This window comes from Aotus nancymaae, unplaced genomic scaffold (genome assembly GCF_030222135.1).
Source record: "Aotus nancymaae isolate 86718 unplaced genomic scaffold, 86718_ANA_hifiasm-v0.15.2.pri h1tg000003l, whole genome shotgun sequence".
In the NCBI taxonomy this organism is placed as follows: Eukaryota; Metazoa; Chordata; class Mammalia; order Primates; family Aotidae; genus Aotus; species Aotus nancymaae.
Window position 1 is genome coordinate 17252252 of NW_026988414.1, and position 27344 is coordinate 17279595.

Here is a 27344-nt window from a genome sequence, read left to right on the forward strand (position 1 = left end):
ATCCCCTATTTTAGATACAAGCCTTTCACATAAAAAGAAGGGCTCCTTTTACTTAAACTCTTTGCTTGCCCCCAAATGTCCTTTGAAAGTGTCCTGAAGTCTATTAAGTCACCTATGGATGCATCATTTTGTTTGTGATTTTGAATCTTTGCCCTATCTGCCCTTAAGAGAAAATCTTTGGAAATAGTTTCATGTGGAGTGCTTCCTATTTTTCTTACCTTCTCAAGTCCATTCTTTAATTCTTGAAAAAATTATGCATAGATCGGTTGTTTGAATCTTCTGATCTTTTTCATCCTGCTACTCTTAAACATTTTCCCCACTGTTGAAGGTCAACAATTTATTTATTTATCTATTTATTTATTTTATTTTTTTTTTTTTATTTTTGAGACGATCTCTTGTTGCCTGGACTGGAGTGCAGTGGCATGATCATAGCTCACTGAAGCATTGATTTCTCAGGTTCAATCAATCCTTTCTCTTCAGCCTCTGAGTAACTGGCACTGTAGGTGCACACCATCATGCCCAGCTAATCTTTTTGATTTTTAGTAGAGATGAGGTATGTTGTCCAGGCTGGTCTCAAACTCTGAAACTCAAGCAATCTTCCTCTCTCAGCCTCCCAAAGTGCTGGGATTACAGGCGTGAGCCACTGTGCCTGGCCTGAAGGTCAACAACAAAATGGACTAATTAGTACAAATATGATAGTCCAAGACAATAAGTAATGAACAGAATCCTGAATTGTACAGGATACACAAAACAAACTTCCTTTTGTTCTGAAATTTGAGAAGATTCTATTTTCACTCAACTCAACTCTTACTCAGAGTTTAAATTCAGCCTCTCTGGATCTACCTTCAGTGTAGAAGTTTTAGGCGGGTATTGTACTATGTGATTGTTCTTTTCTAGAAAAAAATGCTTCCTGAAAAAGTTTATTTAGGCAGCCAGGGGAAGGAATAAAAGGAGTATATATGGGTGGTAAAGGTCAAGTTGGATGGAGAGAGAAAGAGAGAAGCAACGAAAGCAGGTATCAGAAGGTCTGAGTAAGAGTAAGGTCTTTCTGTTTTATTTTTTTTTCCTGAGACCAGAGAATTCCAGGCAAAGAACACTTCTATTAGATGTTTGGCGTTTTTGTCTTCTCTCTTCTCTAGAGTTCCTCTTAAATATTACTTTTGACATCAAAACTTTGTCATAATGGCTACGGCAATTCTAAGTCACCTATGAACTTTTGCCATTTATCAAGACAAATACATGAGAGTACCTATAGTGGGAATATATATACAGAGTTTCTCCAGGAAAAGGCAAAACCTTAATGCAGATGAGACCATGACAAGCAGGAAAGACTACACTACAATTGATCAATAGTTTCTTCTTGTGCACTGTGTCTTGAATTTCTTGGCCAAGCAGAGCCTAAAAGAGGCCATATGATCAGCAACCTGAAAATGACTGATTCCAGAATATAAGCTAAAAGAAAATGACCTTCTTTTATGATTTACCAAGACAGAACACATGCTCATGAAGGTTTAGAGGGACCCAAGTCCAAGGTTTAGCGATTTCTTTTAAACAAATCAATTACCAATCCAACAGAACTCCAACCACTAGTTCTCAGGCTGACTCATGGTGGGGGCTTGTCAGAGCTATGCTTCCATTCCTTTCTTATGAAGTGTTTCCTTCTATATTTAGCATACTCAAGGCAGTCTGGAACAAGCCAAACCCTGGGAGGCAAGCATTTGTGTAAGTGGATGAAGACAATTGAAACTAAAGCAAGTAGCAGAATAAGAAGCAGATTAATAGCAAGGATATTTGCTAAATGGCACATCTCCAAAGCAAAAGAGCTAACTGCCTGTATAAATTTCTATTTCTTTATAAATTATAGGAAAATGAAATAAATCCACTAAAGAGACCTCAATGAAATACATCAGAGCTCAAATCATGTTAAAAAAAAAAAAAAAAAAAAAAAAGCTGGGTGCAGTGGCTCATGCCTATAATCCCAGCACTTTGGGAGGTGGGTGGGTCACCTGAGGTCAGGAGTTTGAGACCAGCCTGGACAACATGGTGAAACCCCATCTCTACTAAAAATACAAAAATTAGCTGGGTGTGGTGGCAGGTGCCTGTAATCCCAACTACTCAGGAGGCTGAGGCAGGAGAATCACTTGAACCCAGGAGGCGGAGTTTGCAGTGAGCCGAGATCATGCCATTGCACTCCTGCCTGGGCAACAGAGCGAGATTACATCTCAAAAAAAAAAAAAAAAAAAAAAATACTATGACACTGACACTAGGTCTATGGGGGAAAAAAAAAACTCACCTGGCAGCAGATCCAGAAGACTATTGGCGACTGAGGCTAAATGGACCTAGTGAGTGCTCCCACTTCATCCAAAAAATCCACACAATGGGGACATCTGTATGTGTCCATCCTGCATTGTACCTAACCACGTAGAACAGCTTATGTGCAGAAAGTTGAAGATCAATTAGTGAAAGAGAGAAAGGAGATCTGTTGGGCATACAGTTTTTATCCAACAGTCAGAGAAGGTTCATGTGTTTATTCAACAAATATGTATAAAGTACTTATTCTGTGCCCATCCCTGGGCTGAGTGCTGAGGATGCAACAGTGTATAAAATACTTTCCCTGCTTCCATGGACATTTGTCTATCTTGTGTCTTGTCCACTGCTGTATCTCCAGCACCTAACAGTACCTGGCACCAGGCAGGTTTTCAGTAAATATATGTTAAATAAATGCAGGGGGGCGGGGTGGAAGCTCGACTGGACTCAGTGGCTCAAGCCTATAACCCAGCAGTTTTGAAGGCTGAGGCAGGCAGATCACTTGAACCCAGGAATTTGAGACAAGCCTGGGCAATATGGCAAAATCCCATCTCTACCAAAACAAAAACAAAAAAGCTATAACCCAGGCATAGTAGGGCAAGCCTGTAGTCCAAGCTACTCAGGAGGCTGAGGCAGGGAAATCGCTTGAGCCTGGGAGGTTGAGGCTACAGTGAGCCCTGATGGTGCCACTATAGTCCAGCACAGGTGTCAGGGTGAGACCCTGTCTCAAAAATTAAAAAAAGAAAAAGAAAAAAGCTCATGAACTGGTATCCAGACTATTAACAATAGGCAATTACAAGACAACATTTCAACAAGTATTTATTGAGCATTTGCCATGAGTTAGGCAGTCACTGTACAATAACAGGCTGTGATAGAGAAAAACACGGTGGGCTAATGAGGAGTGTTGTGGGAGCACAAGGGAGGGACTCCTAACTCATCCCAGGCTTCCTGCAGCCCCTGAGCTGAATCCTGAAGTTTGATGAGTGAAGGATTGAGGTAAGAACATCCCAGGTAGAGGGAGCAGGATGTGAACAGGATCCATGCAGTAAAAGGTGATTGGGGGAGCTGCCTATACAGCATCTCTTGTGGCTGTAGGGCGGTGAGTGCAACCCAGAGAGGATGAGGCTGAAGTTAAAACAGTGGTGATCACAAAAGGAGTTGGATCTGCAGACTTGGGGACCCCCTTGGTGGGGTGGTGGGTTGTTGGGGCAGAAGAAAGATAAGATTTACATGTCTACTAGATAACTCTAGCTTTAAGTGGAGGCAAACAAGCTAATGAGAAAGTTTTAGCAGTGGTCCAGGTGAGAAGTAATGGTGGCTTAAACTATGGTAAAGGAAATGGCAAAGGATTGATTGGGCAGACAGACTGAAGACATTTGGAAAGTTCAAAGACTGATGAATGTAAGCAGATGGCAGGAGGCTGGCAGGCTTCTGGCTCTAAAGACAGAGTGAATAGTAGGATCATTTTATAAAGTAGGGAACATGGGAAGAAGATAGATATGCTTTGCAGTGAACAGGGAAGAAAAATAGTCCCAACCAGCAAACAGAGCAGAACTAAAATTGACTCATGGAACAATCAGTCAGCTTAGCACGTGAATGAGGTAAGCTATGTTCTACAGCTTGTGATGTTTCTGGCACAAAAACTACCACCACCTCTCTGCTGCCCCCAGGGCCTGCAAATGCTTCTACTCAAGACAAGAACAAATGCTAGTTTATTCTACAAACACCATCAATTTTTATTCTACAAACAATGATTGACTTCCCGCACTCTGCTAGGTACTGCTATAGACACTGAGAATAGAGCAGAAGACCAAACAGCTGAAATCCATGATTCCATATGACTTACAATTTAGTGGGGAGAAGCAGACCTTAAACACAGTAACGTAGCAAATTATATAGAGTGTAGAAAATAAGGCTGGGCACGGTGGCTCACATATGCAATCCTAGCACTTTGGGAGGCCGACATGGGAGGATCACTTGATTTCAAGATCAGTCTGGGCAATAGAGTGAGACCCCTTCTCTAAAAAAAAAAAAAAATTAAGAATTTACTGGTCTTGGTGGCATGCACCTCTAGTCCCAGCTTTTCAGGAGGCTGAGCCAGGAGGAACCCAGAAGTTCAAGGCTGCAGTGAACCATGATTGTGACACTACATGCACTCCAGCCTGAGCATAGAGTGAGACCCAGTGAAGACGAAAGAAAGAAAGAAAGAAAGAAAGAAAGAAAGAAAGAAAGAAAGAAAGAAAGAAAGAAAGAAAGGAAGGAAGGAAGGAAGGAAGGAAGGAAGGAAGGAAGGAAGGAAGGAAGGAAGGAAGGAAAGAAGGAAGGAAAGAAGGAAGGAAGGACAAAAAGAAGGAAGGAAGGACAAAAAGAAGGAAGGAAGGAAAGGTCTGAAAAGAAGTGAGGAAGAGATTAGGAAGTACAAGGGGGTATAATGTTAAATGCAATAGACAGAGAAAGTCTCACTAGAAAAGGTAACATTTAAGCAAACACTTGAAGGTAATGACAGAATGTTGTTCTCTAAGAGAACTTCATTCCAGGCAGAGAGTAAAACAAGCACAAATTTCTGAGTTGAGAGTTTGCTATGTTTTAAAACTCAGCAAGGGGGCAAATGGAATTAGGGAATTGAAGGAATTAAAGACAGAGTTGGTGATGAAGGTTGTGAGTAGGCAGGAGGAGGAGGGAAGAAGGATGATTAGATTACAGAATATCTTAAGACCCAGGTGAGAACTTTGTTTTTTCTTCTGAGGAATATGCAAAACCACTGAACAATTTTGGAGAAAAGAAAGACTAAGAGAAAAAAATATTTTTGGCCAGGTGCAGTGGCTCATTCCTGCAATCCCAGCACCTTCTGAGGCCAAGGTGGGAGGATCACTTGAGCCCAGGAGTTCAAGACCAGCTTAGGCTACATAGGGAGACCCCGAATCTACAAAAAACACAAAAATTAGCCAGGCGTGGTGGCGCACGCCTGTAGTCCCAGCTACTGGGGAGACTGAAGCAGGAGGATCATGTGAGCCCAGGAGTTTGAGCCTGCAGTGAGCTGTGATCACACCACTGTACTGCAGCCTGGGTGACAGAGTGAAACTTTGTCTCAAAAAAAAAAAAAGTTTCCATTTACCCCCCACTATTTGCCATTTCTTACCCTATTCATCCCTTTCAGTAAATGTGAATTTCCATCTGGTATCATTTTCCTTCGATCTTTTAATATTTTTTACAGCCTGGGTCTTCTAAAGACAAATTCTATTTTTGTTTATCTTACAGTGTCTTCATGCTGCCTTAATTATTGAAGGATATTTTCATGGAATATGAAGTTAAAGGTTTACAGGTTCTTTTTTTCATCCTTATTTATTTCAGTTGTTTTAAGATCCTGTTCTTTAGTTTTGTTTTTAGCCATTTGACCAAAATGAGCCTAGGTGTGATTTTCTTTTTGTTTTTCATGTTTGGTTCCCACTGAGTACTTATGTTGATGCCTTCCATCAAATTTGGTAAATTTTCAGTCACGATTGCTTCAAATATTTTTTCTGCCCTTGGTCCTTCTGAGAGTCCAGTCACACGTGTATGTTTGACAGCTTGATAGCTTCCCTCGGGTCAGTGGTGTACTCTTCATCCTTTTTAAATCTTTTTTTCTTTCTCTGCTTCAGTTTGGATCATTTCTATTGAACTTTTTGCAAGTTTACTGATCATTGCTTTTACTTTGTCCCATCTGTTGTTAACCCTACCCAATACATATTTTCTTCAGCTACTGGTTTTTATAGAACTAGAATTTTGCCCGGGCGCAGTGGCTCATGCCTGTAATCCCAGCACTTTGGGAGGCTGAGGCAGGTGCACCACAAGGTCAGGAGTTCGAGACCATCCTGGCCAACATAGTGAAACCCTGTCTCTACTACAAATACAAAAATTAGCCAGGTATGGTAGCACATGCCTGTAGTCCCAGCTACTCAGGAAACTGAAGCAGGAGAATCACTTGAACCCAGGAGGTGGAGGTTGCAGTGAGCCCCAAGATCACACCACTGCACTCCAGCCTGGGTGACACAGTGAGACTCCCTCTCAAAAAAAAAAAAAAAAAAGAACTAGAATTTCTATTTGTGTTTCCATTTCTTCCTTCCATACTATATCTCTCCATCTACTATACCCATTTTTTCCAATCCTTGGAAGTTTTGAGCTGAAGGGTGACATGATACATTTTAACAGAACTACCCCAGCTTTTGTATTAATTATGAAGGAAGCCAGGGTAAGAGAAATAAGGAGACCAGCTAGGAGGCTATTGCAATAATTCAGGGAAGAGATGATGGCGGCTCAGGCCAGGGTATAGCAGTAGAGAAAGTGAGACTCAAGTGGCTATAGTGAAGGCAAAGCTCACAAAGCGAAGTGAATTAGGTATTGTGAGGGACGCCTAACCAATACCATGATAGGAATTTCCTTTTAAAGGGGGGTTTTGGCACAAGAAGGGGAGTGAGAACAGAATCTATACAGAGATTTGGAAAAGTTGATATACAAATAAAGGAATTGGGAGCTAAAGCAAGGCCTTATAATCCTGGACATTCAAAACTAGAAAGATCCTTGAAGGGATCATCTAGTCTAATTTTTTATTACTGATGAGGAGCCTGAGACACAGAAAGAAGCATGGACCTACCCAAGCCCTCCAGTAAATTAGCGGCAAAACCAGAATTTAAACCTACAAGTCTATATGCTTCCTTACCATAGAACCTGGACCAGCTGGGATAATTTGAAGCCAGTGAGCTACATGAAGAGAAGGGAGGGAAAGGAATAACCATTGATTGAGCACTTATTGTATACCTAGAACCACAGGGATTAGTTTCCCTATATTTGATTCTTTACTCCAGCAAAGTAGACACTGCTATTCTCATTTTTCACATGATGAAAGTGAAGTTCAGAAAGGGTAAGTAATCTACAAAGAACATGAACCTGTGAGCGGGGTAGGACACAGAGCTATCTGAAACCTCAGCATGTTTACATGCATGTCTGCATGAGGTGGGATGTTCCTGTCATCAGATCCTACCTGGAGTGTGAACACAGGTGAAGGATGAGCATTTTTCAGCCACAGTCTTATGTTTATTTAGGAAACAGCCCAGCCCAGTGAATTGGGCTCAAACTCAAGATTGGCTGATTCACTAAGGCACCCCTGCAAACAAAGCTGGCAGAGTAGAGGCTTCCACTCCTTTCCATGGGTAAGAAAACTTTGTACAGAATAGGAAAAATGGCCTAGGCAGAAGGGCCTGGATCTGCTGGCCATGGGAAGCTACAGAAGATTGGGGTGGGGGAGGAGTATTAATACCTTGGGAGAGGCTGTCCCAATGATACCCCCACCACAGTCAATTTCCAATAGGCATCTGGAATTCAGAGTCCAGAATCCATGCCCCTCATTCCTTTACCTCCAACAGCAGCCCACCAAAACCTGATCTCGAAGATCTTCTGTTTATGCTGCAGGGACTGTCGGGAGCCCTATGTCATCCAAGACTCCAAGGTTCCCAGTCAACCCCAAGAGCACAAGCCATCAACCCAAAGTAGGTATCAGACAGGGACATTCTGCATGGCCTCTCTAAGCCTCATCGTGCTCACTCCCTGCCTGCTGGGATACTCCCAGACTGCCTTCATCTTTTGAGTGAAAATTCCAATTTAAAATGATGTGTGTGTTGGATGGCTAACTACTCAACCAATAAACAAGAGAACTTAAACTCTTGTAATTAAAGTGTAGGCTATGGGCCAGCAATATTGGCATCACTTGGGAGCTTGTTAGAAATGCGTTTTCAAACCCTGCTCCAGACCTACTGAATCAGAACCGGCACTTTGACAGGATCTCCAGGTAAATTTGAGTGTGCATTATACTTTAAGAAGCACTGGATTAAAGACTATACAAATAGTAGTGAAGATCCCTGTTTTGAGAGCAATACATGCTGGTTCAAATCGCAGCTCTACCACAGAAGTTGGGCACGTCACTTGATCTCCCTGAGCCTCACTGTCCTTACCTGTAAAATAGGGATATTCACAATACATTATTATTTTTCAGGATCATTGGGAGGGTAAAATGAGGCAATATAAATAAGCACCTAGCTCAGGGCCCGGCACAGAGTAGGCACTCAACATATAGAAACAATATATAGGTATTGATCAGGATAGAACGTGTTCCGCTGCTAAAATAAATAAGCCTCGAAATCTCAATGGTTTACAAAATAAAAATGCATGCCGGGCACGGTGGCTCACGCCTGTAATCCCAGCACTTTGGGAGGCCGAGGCGGGTGGATCAAGAGGTCAAGAGATCAAGACCATCCTGGTCAACATGGTGAAACCCCGTCTCTACTAAAAATACAAAAAATTAGCTGGGCACGGTGGTGCGTGCCTGTAGTCCCAGCTACTCAGGAGGCTGAGGCAGGAGAATTGCCTGAACCCAGGAGGCGGAGGTTGCGGTGAGCCAAGATCGCGCCATTGCACTCCAGCCTGGGTAACGAGCGAAACTCCGTCTTAAAAATAAAAAATAAAAATAAAAATAAAAATGCATATCTTGCTCACACAAAGTCTAGTACAAACCAGCCATCCCTTTTTCATCTTTATCCAGGGCATCTGAAACATGAAGCTTCCTAGGCTACCATGTCAAGGGAAGAAAGAAACACAGAGAAGGTACCCTGGCTTTCAGTTTATAGTAAAATCCTTCTTTTTTTTTTTTTTTATTTTTTGAGACGGAGTTTCACTCTTTTTGCCCAGGCTGGAGTGCAGTGGTGGTGCAATCTCGGCTCACTGCAACCTCCGCCTCCCGGGTTCAAGTGATTCTCCTGCCTCAGCTTCCCAAACAGCTGGGACTACAGGTGTATGCCATCACGCCCAGCTGATTTTTGTATTTTTAGTAGAGACGGGGTTTCACTAAGTTGGCCAGGATGGTCTCTATCTCTTGACCTTGTGATCCGCCCAGTTTGGCCTCCCAAAGTGCTGGGATTACAGGCATGAGCCACCATGCCTGGCCTCAAATCCTTCTTGAAGATCCAGGACAAGAGGTCAAGCAGAGAAGATCAAGGAACAAAATCAACAATTTCAGACAGGAAAAAAAAAAGAAGAAGAAGAAGAAGAAGCATTATTTTCAAGATCAGGCAAAGCTAGGACTCACACAGGCGGGAGGGGTGAGCACAGATGGCCAGGAACCTAGCAGAGTCCCATTGAGAGACAGGACAGTACAAAGGTGTATTTTGACAGAAATCCACATGTGAGGGTATTTAAAATACTTCTCCTTGAAGTAGAGTCACAATAAAAATCAAGAACCTTACAAATATCAATGCCTTTCCCAAGGTAAGAATGATGATAATTACTGAGACCCTATAACATGCAAAGCACTGTCTAGGCACTGGGGACCCAGCTGTGGTCAGATAAATCCCTTACTGTTTCAGAGTATATATTTCGCATTTTAACAGTAAAATGATTTTTTTTTTTTTTTTTTTTAGATGGAGACTCGCTTTGTAGCCCAGGCTGGAGTGCGGTGGTGTGATCTCGGCTCACTGCAACCTCCACCTCCCAGGTTCAAGCAATTCTCCTGCCTCAGCCTCCCAAGCAGCTGGGATTACAGGCGTGTGCCACCATGCCCAGCTAATTTTTGTATTTTTAGAAGAAATGGGGTTTCACCATGTTGGCCAAGCTGGTCGTGAACTGCTGACCTTGTGATCCACCCGCCTCAACCTCCCAAAGTGCTGGGATTACAGGCATGGGACACCACCCCCAGCCAAATGATATTACTTTATCCCATTTTCAGATATGAATGGAGAGGCAGGTGGGTGGTAAGCAATTAGTCAAGGTATGCAGCTAATAAATGACAGAGCTGTATATTACAGAACACAGCTCAGACTGTTGACAAAATTATTTGTTGTTCTTCTAGAAACCTAAACGTATATAAAGACAAAGTCTCATATACCACAATGTTCATCACAATAGTATTTATAGCAGCAAAATTTGAGCCGGGTGCAGTGGCTCATACCTGTAACCCCAGCCCTTTGGGAGGCAGGAGGATCACTTGAGCCCAGAAGTTCAAGACCAGCCTGAGCAACATGGGAAGATCCCACCTCTATAAATAATAAAAAGTGGCCGAGACATGGTGGTGCACACCTGTAATTTCGGCTAATCGGGAGGCTGAGGTGGGAGGACTGCTTGAACCCAGGAGGTAGAGGCTGCAGTAAGTTATGATTGCACCACTGCACTCCAGCCTAGGTGCCAGAGTGAGACCTCTCACTCAAAAAAAACCAACAAAAATTCCAACATTAGAATTTTAGTTAAATAAATCTTACATTACTCAAAAACTAGAATATTGTACAACCATTTTTTTAAATTTAGTAGCATGAGAAAAATGTTTATGCTATAATGTATATGAATAAAGCCAAGTAAAGGGCTGGGTAGGGTGGCTCACATCTGTGATGTTAGCACTGTGGGAGGCTGAGGCTAAAGGATCACTTGAGGCCAGGAATTCAAGAGTAGCCTGGCAACGTAGTGAGACTCCTGCTCTCTACAAAAAATTTTAAAAATTAGCTGGGGGCAGTAACACATGCCTGAGTCCCAGCTACTCAGGAGGCTGAGGTAGGAGGTTTGCTTGAGCCCAGGAGTTTGAGGTTACCGTGAGCTATGATTGCTCACGGTATGTTTTGTTTTTGAGATGGAGTCTTGCACCACTGCACTCCAGCCTGGGCAGCAGAGCAGATCCCTGTCACAAAAAAGAAAGAAAGAAATAAGTAAAATTCATCCATAATACATAGGATATGATGGACTGTATAAAAGACGAATAGGAAATGACTGGAACTGTGATAATAACTGGAGGAAGAGGTGTTTGGGGCATTTTTTCCTCCTTCATACTATTCAATATTTCTTAACTTTTATTTATTTTTTATTTTTTATTTTTTTGAGACAGAGTCTCACTCTGCCGCCCAGGCCAGAGGGCAGTGGCACAATCTCAGCTCACTGCAACTCCACCTACTGGGTTCAAGCGATTCTCCTGCCTCAGCCTCCCGAGTAGCTGGGACTACAGACACGTGCCACCACACCTGGCTAATTTTTTGTATTTTTAGTAAAGACGGGGTTTCACTGTGTTAGCCAGGATACTCTCTATCTCCTGACCTTGTGATCCGCCCACCTCAGCCTCCCAAAGTGCTGGCATTACAAGCGTCAGCCACCACGCCCAGCCTTCCTAACTTTTATATAAAGAGTATGCATTATTTACGAGAAACCAACAGCCAATATCATACTGAATGGGCAAAAACTGGAAGCATTCCCTTTGAAATCTGGCACTAGACAAGGATGCCCTCTCTCACCACTCCTATTCAATATAGTACTGGAAGTTCTAGCCAGAGCAATCAGGCAAGAAAAAGAAATAAAGGGTATTCAATTAGGAAAGGAGGAAGTCAAATTGTCTCTATTTGCAGACGACATGATTGTATATCTAGAAGACCCCATCATCTCAGCCCAAAATCTCCTGAAACTGATAAGCAACTTCAGCAAAGTCTCAGGATACAAAATCAATGTGCAAAAATCACAAGCATTCCTATACACCAATAACAGACTTAAAGAGAGCCAAATCAAGAACGAACTGCCATTCACAATTGCTACAAAGAGAATAAAATACCTAGGAATACAACTAACAAGGAACGTAAAGGACCTCTTCAAGGAGAACTACAAACCACTGCTCAACAAAATAAGACAGGACACAAACAGATGGAGAAACATTCCATGTTCATGGTTAGGAAGAATCAATATCGTGAAAATGGCCATACTGCCCAAAGTAATTTACAGATTCAACGCTATCCCCATCAAGCTACCAATGACCTTCTTCACAGAACTGGAAAAAACCACCTTAAACTTCATATGGAACCAAAAGAGAGCCCGCATAGCCAAGTCAATTCTAAGCAAAAAGAACAAAGCGGAAGGCATCACACTACCGGCCATCAAACTATACTACAAGCCTACAATAATCAAAACAGCATGGTACTGGTACCAAAACAGAGATATAGACCAATGGAACAGAACAGAGGCCTTGGAGGCAACACAACATATCTACACCATCCGATCTTTGACAAACCTGATAAAAACAAGCAATGGGGAAAGGAGTCCCCGTTTAATAAGTTGTGTTGGGAAAACTGGCTAGTCATATGCAGAAAGCAGAAACTGGACCCCTTCCTGACACCTTACACTAAAATTAACTCCAGATGGATTAAAGACTTAAACATAAGACCTAACACCATAAAAACCCTAGAAGAAAACCTAGGCAAAATCATTCAGGACATAGGTGTAGGCAAGGACTTCATGACCAAATACCAAAAGCATTGGCAACAAAAGCCAAAATAGACAAATGGGACCTAATCAAACTCCACAGCTTCTGCACGGCAAAAGAAACAGTCAATAGAGTGAATCGGCAACCAACAGAATGGGAAAAAATTTTTGCAGCCTACCCATCTGACAAAGGGCTAATATCCAGAATTTACAATGAACTAAAACAGATTTACAAGAAAAAAACAAACAAGCCCATTCAAAAATGGGTGAAGGATATGAACAGATACTTTACAAAAGAAGACATACATGAGGCCAACAAGCATATGAAAAAATGCTCATCATCACTGGTCATTAGAGAAATGCAAATCAAAACTACATTGAGATACCATCTGACGCCAGTTAGAACAGCGATCATTAAAAAATCTGGAGACAACAGATGCTAGAGAGGATGTGGAGAAATAGGAACACTTTTACACTGTTGGTGGGAGTGTAAATTAGTTCAGCCATTGTGGAAGACAGTGTGGCGATTCCTCAAGGACCTAAAATAGAGATTCCATTTGACCCAGCAATCCCATTACTGGGTATATATCCAAAGGATTATAAATTGTTCTACTATAAGGACACATGCACACGAATGTTCATTACAGCACAGTTTACAATAACAAAGACCTGGAACCAACCCAAATGCCCATCGATGATAGACTGGACAGGAAAAATGTGGCACATATACACCATGGAATATTATGCAGCCATCAAAAACGATGAGTTCACGTCCTTTGTAGGGACATGGATGAACCTGGAAACCATCATTCTCAGCAAACTGACAGAAGAACACAAAATCAAACATCGCATGTTCTCATTCATAGATGGGTGTTGAACAATGAGAACACATGGACACAGGGAGGGGAGCACTCTACACTGGGGTCTGTTGGGGGGCAGTGGGGGGACAGCGGGGGGTGGGGAGTTGGGGAGAGATAGCATGGGGAGAAATGCCACATATAGGTGAAGGGGAGGAAGGCAGCAAATCACACTGCCACGTATGCACCTATGCAACAATCTTGCATGTTTTTCACATGTACCCCAAAACCTAAAATGCAATTAAAAAAAAGCCTCGGAAAAAAAAAAGTATGCATTACATTTATAAATAGAAAAATGTTAATGTTTTAAAAAGAATACATACTTTGCACTGACTTAATCATTACATGTTCTATGCATGTAACAAAATTTCACATGTACCCCATAAATATTTACAAATATAATGTGTTTTGTTAAATACACACTTTGAATCTAGCACCTGCCTGTGAAGGGAAGTCCTCAGAGGACAGGAGGTGGTAGTTTCAGGTCTGCCCCCCCCGCTCATAATAACCATCACTTGCCTGTGTGCGAGGCTTCAGAGCTTGCAAAAGGCCTTCACTTCCGTGATCTCACCTAAGCCTCCCCACGTAACTCTGTGGAATTCTCACTGCCAGATTTGCAGCTTCCGAGGGATGAGCTCGACAGACAAAATCCCAAGCCCATCAACGCAGCCTCCCATTTGCCTTCGAGACAACCCCTGATCCAGCCGAAAAAGAGAGCTTCCTCCAGCAGCAGTGAGTTTGAGGGTGAGTCCCAAATTGGGGTCCTAACGCTGACCAGAAACCCCCAGACAGAGGGCCTGATACTGATGACCAGACCCCATTGACATTTCAGCTAAGCGAGGTGGCGAGATGGAATCGCTCCCATCAAGTAGCTGCAGTCATATTCCAGAGGACTTTGGGGAGACCCAGAGTCCATGACCTGACTCCAAGATCTTCCAAGCTAGGAAGTGCATGAGGAGGAGCAGTTCTCAGGGGAAAGGGCACACATCCATATTTTCCTTCCAAGGCTTTATGGCATCATTTTTTCTTTCCTTCTTTCTTTTATTCTTTCTTTCCTTTCTTTCCTTTTTTCTTTCTTTCTGATGGAATCTCCCTCTGTTGTCCAGACTAGAGTACAATCTCCAATCTCGGCTCACTGCAACCTCCACCTGCCAAGTTGAAGCGATTTTACTGTCTCAGCCTCCTGAATAGCTGAGATTACAGGCACCCACCAATAAGCCTAGCTAATTTTTGTATTTTTAGTAGAGAAAGGGTTTCACCATGTTGGCCAGGCTGGTCTCGAGCTCCTGTTATCCACCTACCTTGGCCTCCCAAAGTGCTGGGATTACAGGTGTAACCACTGTACCTGGTGGCATCTTCTTATAAGTTTATGTTTGTTTTTTTGTTTTGTTTTGTTTTTGAGATGGTGTCTTGCTCTGTCACCCAGGCTGGAGTGCAATGGCACAATCTGGGCTCACTGCAACCTCCACCTCTTGGATTCAGGCAATTCTCTGCCTCAGCCCCCCGAGTAGCTGGGACTACAGGCACACGCCACCATGTTTGGCTAATTTTTGTATTTTTAGTAGAGACACGGTTTCACCATCTTGGCCAGGCTGGTCTTGAACTCCTGACCTCATGATCCACCCACCTCAGCCTCCCAAAGTGCTGGGATTACAGGCGTGAGCCATGGCATGTGGCCCCATAAGTGTATTTTTTATATGCTTACTTGATATCTACTTTGGCCACTAGACAGTAAGTGCCAGTGCCCACATCAGTTCTCTTTCCTGTTATTTCCCTAGATCCAGCCAGGTGCATGGCAAGTGAAGCATGCCAGAAAACACTTGTGGACTGAGTGTAGTTCAACTCAGGGTGAAATGCCTCTGGGTCATGGAAGAACAGATGCCCAATCCCGGGACAGTGGCACATCCCAGGAAGAAGAAATGCAGCCACACTACTGGGCACCAACTCTATGCCCAGGTGGCCTCACATAACTCACAGCCACCCCAGGAGTCCTGTTGAGAACTAAGGATTATCCAACCCAGTCATTTTGAATTCTCCTAACAACTAAACCCCCTTGAAAACAAAATTTCACAGAGTCCAATTACTATAAAAGATCAAAGAGGAACAGCTCTGTTTGAATCAAGCTTGAGAAGGTAGGAGCCTCCCTAGCTCGCCTACTCCTTCCCTCTGCCCTTACCACCTGCCATAAGGCTGAGGCTCACAGAGGGAAAGGGACTTCTCATGAGTGCGCTAGGGAATGACGTAAGTGTCAGAGCCAGGATGGGTCCAAGTCTCCTACTTTCCATGTCACTGTGCTTTGCAAGACACTCTTCCATTACTGAAGCCACCAGCGTAGCACAATACAAAACACACTGCAAGCAAACACACTCCTATCACAAAAGACCTCCAAGTCCTAGGCTAGGGGTTGCCTTGGGTCCCTTGGGATTCAAATATCTGAGGAAGGATCAGCAGTGGATGTGAACGACCTGAACAGTTCATCCAAGCCCAGTTCAAAGGCCCTCACCCAGCGTAATTTTTTCCTTTCTTCTTCAGATCTGAATGCATATGCTTCCCAAAGAAATTTCTACAAGAGAAACTTTCTACAAGAGTAAACCGCTACAGCCAGGAGCACTGGCCGTTCCAGCCGTGTCTCATTGGGAGGCCCTGAGCATTCTAGCCGGCAACACCCATGCGGGTTCCTGACGCTACACAGCTGCTGGGGTGTCTCCATGAGGAAGAGGGCGGCGGACAGGAGTCATGAAGACTGATTCAGAAACTCCCCTGAAGGAGGAGAAGACGTCTGAGTCATCCTTGTGCCACCAGCAAGTCACTCCAGCTCCTGAAAACCCACCATGGGAAAAGCTGCCTCCAATTAAATTTCTTGGTCACATCAGGGACATCTCTCATCTTTTCCTTTCCCCGTTACCAAATAATGTCTTATCATTTTTAAATATATTGTCACATCTAACTGAGCTTTAAAACTTTAGCCCTTTGGGAGGCCGAGGCAGGCGGATCACCTGAGGTCAGGAGTTCGAGATCAGCCTGACCAACATGGAGAAACCCTGTCTCTACTAAAAATACAAAATCAGCCGGGCATGGTGGTGCATGCCTGTAATCCCAGCTACTCCGGAGGCTGAGGCAGAAGAATCACTTGAACCCAGGAGGCAGAGGCTGCAGTCAAGATCCTGTCATTGCATTCCAACCTGGGCAACAAAAGCAAAACTCCATCTGAAAAAAAAAAAAAACTTTAGCCTTTTGACTGGGGGCAGTGCCTCACACCTGTAATCCCAGCACTTTGGGAGGCTGAGGTGGGTGGATCATCTGAGGTCAGGAGTTCGAGACCAGGCTGGTCAACATGGTGAAACCCCATCTCAACTAAAAATACAAAAATCAGCTGGGTATGGTGGTGCACTCATGTAATCTCAGCTACTAGGGAGGCTGAGGCCAGAGAATCACTTGAACCCAGGAGGCGGAGGTTGCAGTGAGCTGAGACTGCACCACTGCATTCCAGCCCGGGTGACCGGGTGACAGGGTGAGACTTCGTTTCAAAGAAAGAAAAGAAGGAAGGAAGGAAGGGAGGGAGGAAAGAAGGGAGGGAGGGAAAGAGAGAGAGAGGGAGGGAGAGAAGGAGAGAGAGAGGGAGGGAGGGAAGGAGAGAGGGAGGGAAGGAGGGAGGAAGGAAAGAAGGAAGGAAGGAAGGAAGGAAGGAAGGAAAAAATTTGGCTTTTTGGTTACCTTTTGAATTAATTGCAAATTTACAGAAATGTCTCAAGAGTAATACAGAGAACTCCCACTTACCTTTTACCCAGAGTCACCAATTGTTTACATTTCCCAATTTGCAGCATCTCGGCGGCTCACCACAACCTTTGCCTCCTGGGTTCAGGCGATTCTCCTGCCTCAGCCCCCAAGTAGCTGGGATTACAGGCACCCACTACCATACCAGGGTAATTTTTGTATTTTTAATAGAGATGAGGATTCACCATGCTGGCCAGGCAGGTCTCAAACTCCTGACTTCAGGTGATCCTCCCACCTCTGTCTCCCAAAAAGCCACTGTGCTGGGCCAATGTATGTCTTTAGAGCCAAATGGAAAAGACATATACAGTTTTGTTAGATGCTGCCAAGTCTTCTGTAAGAGTTTATAAGCCAGATTCAATGGCTCACACCTGTAGTCCCAGCACTCTGGGAGGCTGAGGTGGGCAGATCACCTGAGGTCAGGAGTTTAAGACTAGCCTGGCCAACATGGTGAAACCTCATCTCTATGAAAAATACAAAAATTAACTGAATATGGTGGCGGGCGCCTGTAATCCCAGCTATTCAAAAGGCAGAAGCAGGAGAATCGCTTGAACCAGAAGGGCAGAGGTTGCAGTGAGCCAAGATCCCGCCATTGCACTCCAGCCTAGGTGACAAGAGTGAGACTCCATCTCAAAAAAAAAAAAAAAAATTAATTATCCGTTTATGTCTTCCACTCTTTTGTATTTTTCCCATTAGTTTTTTAGTGCTCTTTATATACTAGAAATATTAGCTCCTCAAAGTCAAATTTATTAATCTTTCGTTGAATCTGGACTTTGGATTCTCATTAGAAAGCCTTTCCCTACATCCAGTTTATAGAGGAATTCACACATACTTCTTCGTTTGCTTGAATAGCATTATTATTTACATGTATAACCTGTTCCATTTGGCATTTACTGTTACGCATTTAGGAAGTATGGATCTAACTTTACATTTTATCCAAATGATTACATAGTCATTTCAGCATATTTATTAAGGAGAATATCTTTGGTCCAATTATCCATCTGAGATGACACCTTTATTATCATGTACTAAATTTTCATATATATTTGTGTCTCTTTCTGAACCTTCTATTCTACTCCACTGGGGAGTCTGCCTGTTTTATTCTTGCTTGTTTTTTCATGTAAGTGGTAGGATCATTTGTCTAGCTTCATAAAAAATCTTGATATTATTTTCATCATGATTGTGCTAAATTTATAAATTAACTTAGGGAAAATTATAAATTAGAAAGAACTGACCCATCTGTAACAGTGATTCTTCCTAACCACCAACAAATGGCTTTTCATTTGTTCAAACCTACTTTGGGTTTCAGGGCCATTTTCAAATGTTCTTCATATTAATTTTGCAAATTTCTTATTAACTTTACTCCTAAGTATTTTATCTTTTGTTGCTCTTGTAAATGGAGTTTTCTCCCTCACTATTGTAGATAGTTATTGCTTGTGTATAATAACACTATTGAGTTCAGTATGCCAATTGTATGCCTTGCTTCTCTTCTGAATTCTTTCATTGTTTGAGTAGTTTTGTTATTGCTTTCCTATAGCTTATCAGTAATACTCTTATATTATCTGCAAGTAGAAATACTTTAACTTCTTCTTCTAATTTTTATGTCTCTGATTTACCTTATCTAATTGCAGTGGTTAATGCCACCAGTACAATGTTAAAGTTAGTAGATTTCTGTGCTTCGTTACTGATTTTAAATAGCTCCAGTATTTATTTGCACGTTAAGGAAGAAGTTGAGTTTAGGGCAAAGACGTAGAGATAGAGATAAAGAGAGTGCGATTTTATCATATTAATGTAATATCCATCAATTCCCTCTTTCTTTTTTTTAAGCATCCGTAAGGAAATAAATCACATAATTTTTTTACTCATATTGAATCAAACTTCCATTCCACAGATAAGTTTCATCTGACCATGATTTATTATCTTCATCCTATGATGTTGGATTCTCTTCACTAATACTTTATTAAGTACTTTTGTATCAGTATTGGTAGGTGACATTGCTGTGTAATTTTCTCTCTTTGTATTATCCCTATCAGATGCAGTTGTCAATATACATTTCCTTCACAAAAAGAAGTTGGAAGTTTTATTTTATATGCGCTAGGATGATTTATGTAGTACTGTAACTGGTCTTTAAAAGCTTGGTGAAACTCTCTTTGTCAAATTATCTGGACCTGTTTGGTCCTATTTGAGGGAAGGTAGTTTCTTAATAAATTTCTTCTACAGAAATGACTAGTTTCTATCTTTAACACAGTCAATTTAATAAACTGTATTTTCTCAGGAAATTAACTACTTCATAGAGTTTTTCAAACTTTTTCACATAAAAGTATATAATGGACTCTCAAGATTTTTAAAATTTCATTTGTTTCAACAATTATTTCCTGCTTATTCTTTCTAATTTTATATATTCATGCTTTTTCCCCTTTTCCTGATTAAGCTACATAGTATTTCTTTTTTGTTAATTTTTTTCAAAAAAAGATTTTGATTTATTAATTAGATCTGCTTTTTAATACTCTGGTGAATTCTGCTTTTAATCTTATACATTATTTTGGTTACTTTGTTGTTGTTCTTCTGCTTTTAGAATTGGGAATTTATTTCAGTCTTTTATTTTCTTGATACAAGTGTTTAAAGACTGTGGTAAGCAGAATAATGACCCCACTGAAAAAGAAGATTAAGGTTGAAGATACAATTAAGGTTGCTAATCAGTGACCTTGAGATAATCCCCAATTATCTGGGTAGGCTCCATCTAATCACATCAGGAGAATCGGCAGCCCACTCTGAGGCAGGTTTCTGCCACGATGGCACAGAGACCGGGACAGAAGAGGAGGTGGCAGCAGTCAGTAATTCACCAATATCCCCTTCTCGGTGAGAAGAAACTAAATTGTCATGTGACTTGCCAATGAAAACACAGCAGATAGGACACTAGCAGCGGCTTAGAAATGTGTTTTCACAGTGGGGCTTGCTGTGTCTTCCTCTAGCAGCCCCACAAGAAGAACACACCTGGCTAGACTACTAATCCAAAAGGGATAAGAGACGCGTGAGGCAGAACCCCTCCAGCCGACCTGATAGGCACAGTGCACAATGCAGCATGGTGGGCAAAGGAATGGACCGCTGGAGAGAGGGTCAGCATATGTCCTCCCTCCTCCCTGCCTTTGTGGTTCAGTCCAAACCCTGCTGTCCCCAACATTCTCTGGTTCCCCCACTCTGTGGCATCACAGACAGCCTCCTGTCCACTCTGCCAGCTGCAGGTGAGTGAGGCTCATAGGTTAGACCTAAGGGTAGGAGGGGGTAATTTTTCTGTGCTAAAATAGAAAATGTCCCCATCACTCCTGGACACCTATTCACTTTGCTGCAAGAAGCAAAGTGCTATAAGAACCCTTATCTGCCTTGACCCCACTGTTTCTCTCTCTCTGGGTTCCAGTCTCCCCACCTGTGCTGGAAGACTCCTAAGGGCTCCCCCAGCTCCAGAAGCCTTCCTGTTTGACCTCATTGATCTTTCTTATTCTGATCAAAGTGCCGTGGGGTCCCTAGAGACCTGAAACTCACAGCCCACTGTGGACAACCCGAGGACCCTTTTCATTGGCTCCTGCTTCCCTCTAGATGTGGGCATTGGTAATGCAAGAAACACCACACTCCACTCCATCCCAGCCAGCATCTCAGTGATATTAAACGCTTACTGTATGCCAGATATCCTGCAAAGCACTTGACATCTTTATGTCACCAAATCCTTACAACAGCATTCTGTAGGTAGGTTTTACCATACCATTGTACAGACTGGAAAACTGAGGTTCAAGGAGGCTAGACTACTCGAAATTACACAGCAAGGTGCAGGAGAAATCAGGATCCGAAGTCTATCTAAGTAAAAAAAAAAAAAAGTGTGCTCTTACCTGTGATGCTGTTCTGCCAGTCTTCATATGGAGCCTTTCCGCTTAAAAACCACTTACCATCAACTCGTGGAGGTCAAGGTGGTTCTGAACATCTCATTCTGGAATTGCATAGACAGAATAAGCTCTGCCTTCAGTTAAAACGACATTAAAATCCCAGCTGTTCCTGTTGGCTGCCACACTTGAGCAAGTCACCTTTCTGAGGCTCAACTCTCTCCATCTGGAAAATCGGACAAAGTCCTGCCTTGCAATGTGGAGACAAAAATGACATGAGCTCAGCGATGTCAAAGGATCTGCCCAAATGCTCAATGAATGTCAGTGTCCTTGACACTGTGGCTGTTTCTATTCCCATTAATTTCTGAGATTAAAGAATAAAAAAGCAGCCAGGCACGGTGGCTCACGCCTGTAATCCCAACACTTTGGGAGGCCAAGGTGGGCGGATCATGAGGTAAGGAGTTCCAGACCAGCCTGACCAACATGGTGAAACCCTGTCTCTACTAAAAATACAAAAATTAGCCAGGTGTGGTGACACACACCTGTAGTCCCAGCTACTCAGGAGGCTGAGGCAGGAGAATCGCTTGAACCCGGGAGGCAGAGGTTGCAGTGACTTTACCAGAGTATTAAAAAGAAGATCTAATTAATAAATCGTCATCTGTTTTGAAAAAAATTAACAGCAAGTGAGTGGCAGTGCCAGGACTGGGACCAGCAAGGCTGGGCTTCATCATCATGCTCCCATGGGACCTGGGTCCAGCTGGAATAATGGAGCCACATGGGAAGATGATGAGCATGGAAAGCAGTTTGGAGCACCTCCCCTCAGGGCAGCCAGTTTACAGACACTCTCATGACTCCAAGGTGGTATTACCGTTCCCATTTTCCAGATAAGAAAGTGAGGCCAGTGGCTGGGCACAGTGACTCATGCCTGTAATTCAACCACTTTGGGAGGCTGAGGCAGGAGGATTACTTGAGGCCAGGAGTTTAAGACCATCCTGGATAGAATAGTGAGATCCTGTCTCTACAAAAAGCAAAAAAAAAAAAAAAAAAATTAGACAGGTGTGGTGTCACACACCTGTAGCCCCAGCTACTCAGGAAGTTGAGGCAGAAGGATCACTTAAGCCTAGGAGTTCGAGGCTACAGTGAGCTATGATTAAGCCACTTCACTCCTGCCTGGGCTACAAAGCAAGACTCTGTCTCAAAAATAAATAAATAAAATAAAGTGAGGCACAAAGAGATTACAACCCAAGAGCACACACACACCTAGAGGGAAGGCAAATCCGACTCCTAAACATCAGCTTGTCTGTGTGGGCTGCCGCATCTCCTAGGTTCTGCTGCCATAGGACCTGGCAAAGAAGAAATTCACATTTTTCAGCTGCAGTCTTAAGTTCATCTAGAAAATAACGCTGTCCAGAGAACAGTGCCAGACCCCCAACATCTGCGGTTCAAGAAGGCAATGCTACAGGTAAAGACTGGCAGAGCAGAGGCTCCAAGTCCTTTCCACAGGCAGAAGAAATGTGCACAGTGGAGGAAAGATGGGCCCTCACGGTAGTGGGCCCAAGCAGGTGGGCCTGGAACTCCTGGCCACGGGGAGCTACAGCAGGGGAGGGCCCAGTATGACCCAGTGCTTAGATAACAATGGCTTTCTGGGATTGGAGCAAAGCCAGGAGCCCCTGAGCCCTTTCCTCCTCCCACCGCCCACCAAAACATGGGGTCCAAGATCTTCTGTTGCTGCTGCAAGACCGGCAAGGGCTCTTCTACCACTGTTGGCTTCCACAGTCCAAGGGTGTTCCAACAGCATCATCCACAGTCCTTCAGTAGGTTCCAGACGTGGGTGTGTAATAGTGTCAGGAACACCTGAATGATTTCTCTGGGCCTCTGCCTCCCCGGCCACCTCCTGCTGGGACCCTCTCAGATTTCTTTCAGCCTTCTGGGAGTATGGAAAGGGCGTAGTTACTCCAGCCTGGAACGACACAGCCTAAAGACTCTATCAGTTATTAGAGATTCGTTATTAGGTAGTAGATATTCATTGAAATCACTGGCTTTAGTCCTCCATGGCAGTTTATTTATTTATTCACTGAGTTCATTGAACTTTGTTTTTATTTATTTATTTATTTTTTTTTTTTTGAGACAGAGTCTCGCCCTGTCACCCAGGCTGGAGTGTAGTGGCACCATCTTGGCTCACTGCAACCTCTGCCTTCCAGGTTCAAGCGATTCTCCTGCCTCAGCCTCCTGAGTAGCTGCTGAGTAGCTGGGATTATAGGTGTGCACCACCATACCCAGCTAATTTTTGTATTTTTAGTAGAGACAGGGTTTCATCATGTGGGCCAGGATGGTCTCGAACTCCCAACCTTGTGATTTGCCCACCTCGGCCTCCCAGAGTGCTGGGATTATAGGCACAGGCCACCACACCTAACTTTTTTTTTTTTTTTTTTTTTTTGTATCTTTAGTAGAGACAGGGTTTCACCATGCTGGCCAGCCAACCTCATGATCCACCCACCTCGGTCTCCCAAAGTGCAGGGATTACAGGTGTGAGCCATTGCGCCTAGCCATAATTTTATTAGATTGTAGTTTAAACTCTGCCTCAGCTGCTTACCGAGCTTGGACATGTCGCTGACCCTCCCTCTCTAAACCTCAGCATCCTTCTCTCCAAAATGAGGATAACAATAATATATTGCCCACTGCACAGGCTCTTAGGAGAAGGGAGGCACCGTGTGTAAGTGCATGCACAAACGGTAACTGTGGACGTGTATTAGGATCAGCTGGGCCATGCTGAGGTAATGCGTCAACTCTAAAACCTCAACTGCTTTACCCAGCTTGAGGTCATTCTTAGCTCATGCAAGCAAACTTTTATTTTCAAAGCCATGAATGATTTGAGGAGTCTCTGAGTGGAGTATGACTAAGATGGGCTATTCACGCATCACTCAAAGCCTTTATCCAGGATATGTTTATTCCTGTTCTTTCAGATCTGAACACAAATTCTCTCTGTAGTGCTGTGCCAAACAGACATTCACGCCTCCCCTATGACACCAGCATGATACTCAAAGCACACACCCTTAGGAGGCCCTGAGCATTCCAGCCGGCGGCACCCATGCGGGTTCTCGAGGCTGCACAGCTGCTGGGCATCTCCATGAGGAAGACAGCAGTGGACAGGAGTCATGAAGACTGATTCAGAAACTCCCCTGCAAGAGAAGAAGACGTCTGAGCCATCCCTGTGCCACCAGCAAGAGTCACTCCAGCTTCTGAAAAAGCCACCGTGGGGGAAGCTGCCTCCAATTAAAGTCCTTGGTCACATCAGAGGATGTGTCTCTCCTCTTTCCCCCTTTCCCAGCCCTACCTCTGACATTCCTAAGAACATGGAACAATTAGACCCTGCCACCTCTTGGAAAGAAACATGGTTTTATCATTTTAACACATTAACACATTTTGTTTCAGTCACTCCTAACCAACCTAACAAGGAAGTGCTCCTTAGGAGAGGCCAGTTTGTGTAACAGGCCGCTGTCAAAAATGTCCAGAGCTTGAGGGCACAATTCTGCTCACCTACTGTGCGACTCCATTTGACGCTCAGGGCCATAGGGAAGAGCAGGGCAGGTTGTGAAAAACTCCGCGAACAGCAGCCCTAGAGTTATGCAATGCGTAGCCAGTGCAGATACGCAGCGCTGCTCATGCTGAAACACAGAGCATGGAATCATAAGTAATATGCAGAAGACCCCACGTGGTTTCCACATGAGCCAGGGAGCCAGGCACAGAAGTGTATCACTCTTGACATAACAGGGCAAAAACTTGGAGAGCAAAATGGCAAAGAAGTATTTTGCAACTGACTCAGGGATTCATGGAAGGCTTCCTGGAGGAGATGGTGCTCGAGTTTTCTGAAGGTTGAAAGGGAGTTAGCCAAAAGGAGAGGGGATGATATTCCAGAAGGAGGGAACACAATCAGCAAAGTTGGAAAATAGAGACACAACCTGGCAGGGCATGAGGGTAGCAAAGTGCCAAGTCTGGATGACTCAGGTGAAAACCTGAGCCAGAGTTTGGTGGGAGGTGAGGTGGGCAGAGCATCAAGAGCTTTGTATCCAGGGAAAGGGAGCTGGACTCTATCTTGAAAGTAATGGGAAGTCACAGGTGAGTTTCAAGCAACAAAGTGACAAAGTCTGATTTCCGATTTTTGTACTATGAACAATGCCTTAGTCCGTTCAGGCTACTAAAACAAAATACTATAACTAGGTGACTTACAAACAACCGAAGTTTATTTCACACAGTTTTGGAGGTCCAAGGTCAAAGCTCCAGCAGAATCAGTGTCTGGTGAGGGTCTGTTCCTTGCAGACGGCGCTTCCTGCTGTGTTTTCACATAGCAGAAGGGGAGAGGGGTCTCTCTCAGGCTCTTTTGTAAGGGCACTAATCTCAATCATGAGGGCTCTGTTCTCATGACCTAATCCTCCTAAACCTCTCAAAGGCCCCATTCTTATACCATCACCTTGGGAGTTAAGATTTCAACACATGAATTTGGGTGGGGAGGGGGACATTACCATTCAGACCATAACAAACAATGTGAGTTGGAAGACAACTCTTTTTTTTTTAAGATGGAGTCTTGCTCTGTCACCTAGGCTGGAGTGCAGTTGCATGATCTCAGTTCACTACAATCTCCACCTCCCAGTTTCAAGGATTCTCCTGCCTCAGCCTCCCAAGTAGCTGGGACTACAGGAATGTGCCACCACACCCAGCTAATTTTTGCATTTTTTGTAGAGACAGGATTTTGCCATTTTGGCCAGGCTGGTCTCAAACCCCTGACCTCAGGTGATCCACCCACCTTGGCCTCCCAAAGCTGGGATTACAGGTGTAATCCTGAGGTCAGAAGTGTAATCCTGAGGCTGGCACAGGGAGTGCTAATGTCTTCCGCACCCGGCCAGAAAAAAACTTATTAATTAGCACTCCCTGTGCCTGCCCACCTCAGAAAGGGGAAGAATAAAGGAATATGATGTCTATGCCATAGGATTGTGGAGTAAAATTCATACTTACAAAGGAAAGCCCAACCTGACTACAATTTGAAGGATGGACTTCAGCGTAGTAATAATCTCAATAGACAATCTGGTGCATTGCTTACTCTGTGCCAGGTCCTCTTCTAAATGCTTCATAAATGTCAACCCAATCAGCACCACAACTCAATGAGGTTAGAACTATTACTACCTGATTTTACAGATTAGGAAACCGAGACTCAGGTTAAATAAATCTTTTAAGGTTTACACCAATTTATATTAAGTGCCAGAGCTAAGACTTGAACTCAAGAAACTCAACTACAGAGTCCATACTCTTAACTATGAGGTTATGCTGCCCCTCGATAATGGTAGAATGACATTCAGTTATTGCTCTGGACCCCAAATGTTTTGCTCTTCAAAAACAAAGCTGGCCCTTTAAATATTTTTCCTTTGGTAGTTGGTACAATGCTAGCCTCTGTCAGGAGGGGGTGCTAGAGACACTGGAGGAGGAAGGGGCCTTCCTCCGGTTGTGCTGGGCTCTTAATAGCACAGAGCTCACGGCTTCTCCAGCATCACCCTCCTGCAGTGCAGGCAATTTTTCCAGAACAGGAATCCTGCAGAAGATGGTGGTCAGTAGCACTTTGCAACTAGCAGCTTCTCCTAGTGTCCCCCACAAAGAGGAGGTGTCCCCCTAATCAGACACTGCTCCATGACAGCTTTCCCTGGCACCCAAGGGCAGACTTCTAGAACATTCTCCCAGACTTCTCTGCCATTGTGAGCCAATGCCACGCCCTTCTCAGCAAGGTCTGGATCTCTGCTGGGATGGAGCCTGGGGAGGTTCTTTCTTATTTCTAGGGGTGCTGGCTGCTCCCTATGTCCATTATTCCTGTATTCTTTAAAGCTCTCCTGACTTCTTACCATGCCTTCATTACTTCAATCCCCTGTTCTAGTTAGTGCTTATATTAAACTTCTCATATTCAAACTGTTATGTGGTTTCTGTCTCCCGATTGGATCATGACTAACACAGAAATCAAATTAAGAGGCTGGGTCGGAAACAGTGGCTTATGTCTGTGGTCCCAGAACTATGGGAGGCGGAGGCAGGAGGATCACTTGAGGCCAGGAGTTTGAGATCAGCCTGGGCAACACAGCAAGACCTCATCTCTACCAAAACAAAACAAAACAAATTAAGCAACTGCCTAGGTGATCAGGACAGACAGTGATACAGGCCTAAAGTAGGGCAGCAGCAGTAAGGAAGAAGTGGGCCTTGAGTCATATTTCTCACGCAAAGCTGGCCAATTCTAACTCAGAACCATACAGGAATG

The 27344-nt window shown here is 43.7% G+C and overlaps 2 protein-coding genes and 1 long non-coding RNA gene across 3 annotated transcripts; 2 read left to right on the forward strand and 1 right to left on the reverse strand.

The window, feature by feature from the left end:
• Positions 1 to 371: 371 nt before the first annotated feature.
• LOC135275869 (uncharacterized) lies at positions 372 to 22458 on the reverse strand. Its single transcript, XR_010343435.1, has 3 exons — positions 22316 to 22458; positions 21122 to 21305; positions 372 to 654 (listed from the first exon to the last, which is right to left on the reverse strand). It is a non-coding gene; the product is annotated as an uncharacterized LOC135275869 (long non-coding RNA).
• On the forward strand, positions 7183 to 16059 carry TEX48 (testis expressed 48). Its single transcript, XM_064375446.1, is given in 5 exon segments — positions 7183 to 7204; positions 7707 to 7829; positions 14025 to 14156; positions 15945 to 15988; positions 15991 to 16059. Coding segments are annotated over 5 exon segments (390 nt in total).
• A 302-nt stretch (positions 22459 to 22760) lies between the features above and the next one.
• Positions 22761 to 24349, forward strand: TEX53 (testis expressed 53). Its single transcript, XM_064378596.1, has 2 exons — positions 22761 to 22869; positions 24019 to 24349. The coding sequence occupies exons 1-2, from the start codon at positions 22761 to 22763 to the stop codon at positions 24120 to 24122; spliced, it is 213 nt and encodes a 70-aa protein (XP_064234666.1). The 3' UTR covers positions 24123 to 24349.
• Positions 24350 to 27344: the final 2995 nt, after the last annotated feature.